Source organism: Berghia stephanieae, chromosome 7 (genome assembly GCF_034508935.2).
Source record: "Berghia stephanieae isolate SIO BIC M18660-M18661 chromosome 7, UCSD_Bste_1.3, whole genome shotgun sequence".
NCBI classification, from domain to species: Eukaryota; Metazoa; Mollusca; class Gastropoda; order Nudibranchia; family Aeolidiidae; genus Berghia; species Berghia stephanieae.
This window is the reverse complement of record NC_088366.1, coordinates 56431967-56440218: the sequence shown is the minus strand read 5'-3', so window position 1 is coordinate 56440218 and position 8252 is coordinate 56431967. Positions and strand designations below refer to the sequence as shown.

The 8252-nt window shown below is 34.8% G+C and overlaps 1 protein-coding gene across 3 annotated transcripts in view; it reads right to left on the bottom strand.

Annotated features, from left to right (window-relative positions):
- Nucleotides 1–2074: 2074 nt before the first annotated feature.
- Nucleotides 2075–8252, bottom strand: part of LOC144977540 (uncharacterized) — a 47189-nt gene continuing 41011 nt past the window's right edge. For all 3 annotated transcript variants that reach the window (XM_078922861.1, XM_078922863.1, XM_078922862.1), the window contains one exon: nucleotides 2075–8075. In XM_078922861.1, coding sequence (XP_078778987.1) covers nucleotides 7432–8075 — 644 coding nt within the window. In that variant the 3' untranslated portion in view covers nucleotides 2075–7431. The remainder of the gene's footprint in view (nucleotides 8076–8252) is intronic.

Genomic DNA, 8252 nt, shown 5'->3' with positions numbered 1-8252 from the left:
GACAAATATCATTTCTTTTTTGGTTATGCAACATCCACTGTATTGTTCCGTCTGTTTGTTTTTAAGGGTTTTTTCGACACATTTAGGTCATTTCAGAGCCAGTAGAAAGGAAGAAAATGGGATAATAAAAATATGGATCATTTACAATTAAAATCACGACAAAATGCAACACAAGTGGAACGGTTCTAAAAGGGGAAGGAGGAAGATTCCAAGAGCAAACTATCAATGTGCTTTGTTTACTTTGTAAAACTACTCAAAAGTTCCATCCAGACACACGCACAGGATCCCACCAAGAGGAATACACTCAAATGCTTACAATACATGATATTCGAGACAAAAAAGATATTACAGTACTTAATAGAGAAATAATTCACAGGGGGCAAAAATATCATCTCCCACATTTGACTGTTTCCCCCTCAGCCAAGGACTCCAGTCAGGGCCAGGACAAAACCAAGTAACCTCATTCCAAGAAATAGAAAGCAAGTTGGAAAACTGATATAGGGGGACAAAATACACAGTAAGTGCCTCCCTGTTTTGCTTTTTTGTTTTTAAGGGTTTTACGGTGCTTGCAACATATTAAGGTCATATCAGTGCCAGGAAAAAGGAAGAAAATGGGATAGTAAAAAGTTCTAGAATTACAATTAAAGCACCCAAGAAAAAGTAAGACAAAGGGGAATTGAGAACAAATAGGGATCAGATGTAGATTCCAAGAGCATACCACCAATGTACTTAGTTTGAAATCACCTACAAGTCTCATCCAGACACAAGCACAAAATCCAACAAAGAGGAACACACTCAAATGCTTACATTATACATTCAAAATAAAAAAAATAATACATAACAGAGAGATGATTTACAAGGAAAAAAATATCATCTCCCAAAACAATAACTATGCATTTGACTGTTTCCTTCCCAGCTAGGATTCCGGCCAGTGCCAGGACAAAACCAAGTAATCTCATTCCGAGACAAAGACAGAAAGCATGTTGGATAACAGATATAAGGGGATAGAAGACACAGTATGTACCTCCCTGCCCGCTATGGGAGGTCAGGATCCCCACCCAGAGTTTGAGATCGCCTAAAAGTCTCATCCAGACACAAGCACAGGTACCCACTAAGAGGAATACACTCAAATGCTTACAAATCATATAGAACACATTAAACAAAACATAGTACAGTGCATAACAGAGAGATGATTTACATATCATTTAAATATCATCTCCCAAAACTAATTATACATTTGACTGTTCCCTTCCAATCCAGGGTATCCGGCCAGGGCCAGGACAAAACCAAGTAATCTCATTCCAATTTATTTTTTTTAAGGTTTTACGGCGCTTGCAACACATTTAGTTTATCTCAGCGCCAGTAAAAGGGAAGAAAATGGGATAGTAAAAAGTTCTAGAATTACAAATAGAGCACCCAAGAAAAAGTAAGACATAGGGGAACTGGGAGCAAATAGGGATCAAATGTAGATTCCAAGAGCACACTATCAAAGTATTTAGTTGGAGACCCCCTATAAGTCTCATCCGTACACAAGCACAAAATCCAACAAAGAGGAATGCACTCAAATGCTTAAATTATAAATTCAAAATAACAAATATAATAATACATAACAGAGAGATGATTTACAAGGAAAAAAACATCCCCAAAACAATAACTATGCATTTGACTGTATCCCTCCCAGCGAGGACTCCGGCCAGGGCCAGGACAAAACCAAGTAACCTCATTCCAAGACAAAGACAGAAAGCATGTTGGAAAACAGACATAGGAGGATAGAAGACACCGTATGTACCTCCCTGCCCACTATAGGAGGTCAGGAACCCCACCCAGAAGTGCTTCCCTGACCACATCTGAACATTATCTCACCCGGGAGCAATCCCAGTCCCTTTTCATGTGAAGCAAATGCTCTACCATCTGCCCCATCTAGACCCCCAAAGGAAAGATAATGTTGATGTAGAAACTCCTATTGAGGAACACGAGTATGAAGCTGTGAGGAAGTGTACTCAAAAAAAAAAAAATGGAGAAAAGAAGACAGTAAGTGACCTTATTGGTCTACACAGAAATCAAAAGAATGTGCTTTCGAGTCAGGGTATCTTTCTTTATTAGTTAATTACCGCATATCGTTAACAAAATGGAATCAGTTATTTTTGTTAAACGCAACAGATTTGAAACAACATATTTGCAGTGGTCGATAATGGCACATTATACTTATAAAACAATTTAAAAAAAAAAATTATGCCTTTTGCACCACGATATCATAAGATATCGTTGCCTAGGCATTCCACGAAGGAATATAGATAACTCATCAAACAAGATGTCTGATGTCAACAGGAATCACCCATGTTGTCCAAGTGAGCAAATTGGGGGGTTAATAATCTTGCTCAAGGAAAAAAACGAAAGTGCTTGAAGCGGTACTGGAAGCAGGGCTCGAACCCAGGTCATCTGGTTCACAGTGCAATGCCTTAACCACTCGGCCACTTTGCTCCCCATACTTGTAAAATTGAAACAAAACGTGGGATCAAGGGCATTTAAGTTTTAAAATCTTAAATTTCAATGAATCAACTATAAATGACCAGATTGCAACATCTCTGGGGCTGAGAGCTGGATTTACGTTGAATGAGGGGTGCCATTAATGGTATTCAGTAAAAATAATATTGATAAAACAGCAAATAAAAATAAGTATAATTTTTCAAAATTTACAGATACAAAACACAAATAACAATAATAGGTATTTTTCGTGTCTTCGTTTAGTATCAGTCCAGTATATCTGGCTGCGTTATACCAGGGTGACCTTTGACAAAATTAAAATCGTAGGTATAATAAAATGCAACAACAAGAAAAAATAAAAAAGTACAAAAAATAAAAGATATTTTCACGCATCAAAAATACAACACTCCAAAAAATAAAAAGGATAAATAATTGTTAAAGAACCATTTTAAAAAAGAGCATGAACCAGGTATCTAAGATATCACGGTGCGGGCAATTGATTACATACTTCTTACTGTAGAACTTTTTCAAAAATAGAATAGATTTCATAATACAAAAGCTCTTTCTTGAAGACATGAGACATTTCTAAATACTGTTGACCTTTTTAACATTATCATGGTATGACAGGAACTTGCGCATAAGGTTAGTAATGTTTGGTTGGCTTTTAAGAACAATTGGGCTATCTCGCATTATAAAAAAAGTTTAGACAAAAGTTACTCGGATGTCATTTTTAAAAAATAATTTATATTGCCTTTAATTTTAAGTGAAAAATCTTATCTTAATATTAAAAGGTTTAACACGAAACGGAAATTGGTTGCTGAAAGAAACTTGGCTTTGACTTTAAAAAATAAAGGTGGGAGAACATGAACTTGTGAGATTAAAAAAAAATCCTGGGAAGTCTGCTATTCCTTAACTCTCTCCTTACCAACCATTTTCAGGATTTCCCCCAAAACTTCACACCCAACTAACACAAAAATAGATTTTTTATCACTAAAACAAAATAGCAGTAAAGTTCTTGCCATACATCATTTCTTTAGCAAAACATGCTCTACAACACACTGGTCATTTTCTTTAAATTTTATGATGTACAAAAGAAATTTGAATAAGAAAAAATGTTGGTTGTGCCTTAACGAATGTAACGATTTTCCTATAGTTGGTAAGGAGAGGGTTAAAACCGTCCATTTTTAATGATTAAAGGGGAAAATATATGCAATTTAAAAAATATATGATAATATGCTAAGATTTAACAACTAAAGGAAGGAGAGAGTGCAATTAAAAGCAACAGATTTAGCTGATTTAAAGATTATCAATGCTTTTTACAATATTATACTCTTTGGGTCATTGGTGATTTGTTTTTATATTTACAATAAGTGTTTAAAACTTAAATCGTGCTTGCGTCATTTTTAAGTCATTTCAGGGCTGGGAGGAAGGAAAATCAAATTCAGACAAATCCGCGAACACAAAAAGACACAGTCTCAGCCACACAATGCAGATAAATCAACTGTTTTGTGAAATGAATATTATGTACTTATTTTTTACTCATTCTTTCCTCAAACCATTTGAGATTGGACACTCCAGTCTCATTTCATGATCGCCTACTCGGATACAGACCTGCCTACTTATAGTTCTAAAAAATAGTAGTTTTTAAACGGAAAAAATAAGTTCTTTATACAGCTATTAAAATGACTGATTTGTCTCAGCAAAATATTGAAAATTGCTTCAAAAAGTTTGGGATTGCACCAAAATGATATTTTCAACATTTTCTGATGCTAATGTTGCTCTGCAATTAGAGCAAAAACGCGTAAATTCTTCGAAGTAGTAGGTAGGTCTGCCAATGGTGAACAACTTTAACGATTTCTTTCCAGTATCATCTTACAATTATGTGGACAAATTGTGAGCCTCACACATGTCAAAAAATTTTTGACTTGACTTGCAATTGCAACTGACAAAGAAAATGAAAGACAAGGGGAATGGTTAAAATATTTGTATTTATGTTTGTTTTTAAGGGTTTTACGGTGCTTGCAACATGTTAAGGTCATATCAGCGCCAGTAAAAAGGAATAAAATGGGATGGTAAAAAGTTCTAGAATTACAATTAAAGCACCCAAGAAAAGCTAAGACAAAGGGCAATTGGTTCAAGTAGGAAACAGATGTAGATTCCAAGAGCACACTATCGAAGTACTTAGTTTGATCACCTAAAAGTCTCATCCGGACACAAGCACAAAATCCAACAAAGAGGAATACACTCAAATGCTTACATTATACATTGAAAATAACAAATATAATAATACATAACAGAGAGATGATTTACAAGGAAACAATATCATCTCCCAAAACAATAACTATGCATTTGACTATTTCCCTCCAAGCTAGGACTCCAGCTTGGGCCAGGAAAAAACCTAGTAATCTCATTCCAAGACAAAGACAGAAAGCATGTTGGAAAACAGATATAAAGAGGCATAGTAGACACAGTAAGTGCCTCCCTGTCCACTATGGGAGGTCAGGAACCCCACCCAGTGGTTAAAATATAGAGCAGCGTAAAATCAATAAAGAAATATCAATATCCATGATTTTGGTCTGGCCCCATCATGAACAAAGCACTGCACTGGATATCCAAATATTATGTTTTTTGTTTTTAAGGGTTTTACGGCGCTTGCAACACATTTAGATTAGATCAGCACCAGTAAAAAGGAAGAAAATGGGATAGTAAAAAGTTCTAGAATTACGAATAAAGCACCCAAGAAAAAGTAAGACATTGGGGAACGGGGAACAGATAGGGATCAGATGTAGATTCCAAGAGCACACTATCAAAGTACTTAGTTTGAGACCACCTATACGTCTCATCTGGACACAAGCACAAAATCCAACAAAGAGGAATACACTCAAATGCTTACATTATAAATTCAAAATAACAAATATAATACATAAAAGAGAGATGATTTACAAGGAAAAAAATATCATCTCCCAAAATAATACCTATGCATTTGACTGTTTCCCTCCCAGCTAGGACTCCGGCTAGGGCCAGGACCAAACCAAGTAATCTCATTCCAAGACAAAGACAGAAAGCATGTTGGAAAACAGATATAAGGGGATAGAAGACACAGTATGTACCCCCCTGCCCACTATGGGAGAAAATTCATCTGACTGTCTTCCTCTAGGAAAAAATCATAGAAATAGAAAGGGCCTGCACATCCACAAATGATCTCAAACTCAAGAAACGCACAGACAAAAAAAATTATATAGGGGGTAAGTTAGATTTTAATATTGCATGGGATATGATTAACAAGATTATAAAAAAAAATAATAATAACATCTATAAAAGACAAAGCATCTTTCGGTAAAAATGAGTTTATATTTTCCAGTGAATGACTAGAAATATATATTTTTTTCATAGTATTATAGCATTCAGACAAAGTGCAAGCACACACATGATCGATCATATTCAACAATAACACAAGTAGTTCATATATTACATTCGTAGACAGGGCAATCATAATACATGTTTTGTTTTTGTTTTTAAGGGTTTTACGGCGCTTGCAACACATTTAGGTTATATTAGCGCCAGTAAAAAGGAATAAAATGGGATAGTAAAAAGTTCTAGAATTACAATTAAAGTACCCAAGAAAAAGTAAGACAAAGGGTATCTGAGAACAAATAGGGATCAGATGTAGATTCCAAGAGCATACCACCAATGTACTTAGTTTGTAATCACCTACAAGTCTCATCCAGACACAAGCACAAAATCCAACAAAGAGGAATACACTCAAATGCTTACATTATACATTCAAAATAAAAATAATAATACATAACAGAGAGATGATTTACAAGGAAAAAAATATCATCTCCCAAAACAATAACTATGCATTTGACTGTTTCCCTCCCAGCTAGGACTCCGGCCAGAGCCAGGACAAAACCAAGTAATCTCATTCCAAGACAAAGACAGAAAGCATGTTGGAAAACAGATATAAGGGGATAGAAGACACAGTATGTACCTCCCTGCCCGCTATGGGAGGTCAGGATCCCCACCCAGAATCATAATACATAAAATCACTGCCTCTTTGCCTGTCAAAAAGAATGTTTGTTAAAGCCGTAAGTAGCAGGAACAATTGACAACAAGTATAAAAAAAGAATATTATTCAAAAGGGAATGATTACAAGCTGTGATGCCATTTTCAAACTACTTTTAATAGAGTACTATTAATATGCACAATTATCAATTTTAACATATTTCCATAACTGAAGAGCATTGTGAATTATAATTATAATTTGGAAGACAAATCAAATCAGAACAAAATAACACATTCCTATTTCTTTTAAAATAGTCTGCACTGACTTAAAATGCAGAATTTTCATACTTTTTATTTTTATCTAACCTTAACGTTAAAAAAACTTGTAGCAGCTACAGTGTTGAAGAAAATAAACTAATTTTCACTATTTTTATTTCTCATTAAGTGACACACAAGTCGGTATATGGAGGATAAATATTCAAATTCACATTCATTTGGCCAAGAAAATAATAAAAATCATTTACAAATAATGTAGATTCAAATTTCAAGAGCATAAAAAGTAGGCCTGCGAAGTCTTTGACAGGAAATACGAACATGCTAGAGAACAAAAATGACTATCATAGCTTAAAAAAAGAAAAGAACAAAATGATTAGCATGGGACATTTCAGGCTAAAAACCCTTCTTCAGTCAATAATAAAAGCGATTTAAATGATTTAATCCATTTGTTTTTTGTCATTAGCTGAAGAAAGGTTTTCAGCCTGAAACATTCCATTTTCAATAGTCTCTTCTTTTTCAATGCTGTAATAATCGTTTTTGCCCAATACTTTTAAAAATCTCACAAGACTAATTTAGTAATTCCACTTAATTTGTGATGTCATTCAAAGAAGAACATTGATGGTTGTGATTTTTCCAATCTCATACAAATGTCCGTTTCTTCTGCATTTACAGGAACTCTTGCAGGAAGCCATTCGAAATCATTTCATACACCTGATTTGAATCTGCACATTGGCCGTTCATGATTGTTGTAAGACTATTGTTGCTCATTTCATTGTTGAAATCATTGTTATATTTGCTGTTGGTGATACTATTGGACAAAGAAGGGTAAGTAGGCAAATTCGATTCAGTATCCATTTCATTAATGTCAAGTCCAAGCAAATTTTTCATATTTGAATCAGTTGGTAACTCTGTTGGAACCAATGATACTTCACCCGTGCTTAGATCGGTGAATAGAGTGATCATGTTCGAATTCTGATCAGCAATTGCATTTTCCGTTGTAAAGGTCTCTGCCCATGCTGGAGAGACTGAAGACATTTTAAAAGAACTTGCAAAAGCCAGTTTCTGCATTGTTTCTGTAACCTGTTTAATAACGTCATCATTACATTTTGATGAGAATACTCTGCATGCATTTTGGAATTCTGCAATAATCTGGTCCTGGCCGTTGGCAGTAGATGACATTGTTGAGGTGTGTTGCACAGATGGATCATCTTTGCAATGAATAGCTGAACCAGGTGATGAAATAAGGTCAAAATGTGGAATCCTGTTTTCATTGGGCGACATGTGGCCTTCAATACCGGAGTCTGGAGAACCTGCAAGTCAAATATGTCTAGGTTGAGATTTAGAATATTTTCATTTATGTTCTTATTTTCAACAATATGATAAATTTCAAGTTTAACTTTTAACTAAAGGCTTTCGCCAATAAAACACAAAATTTGATGGCAACATACATGAAAGAGAAAAAAAATTCGAAATGAAATCAACAAAAC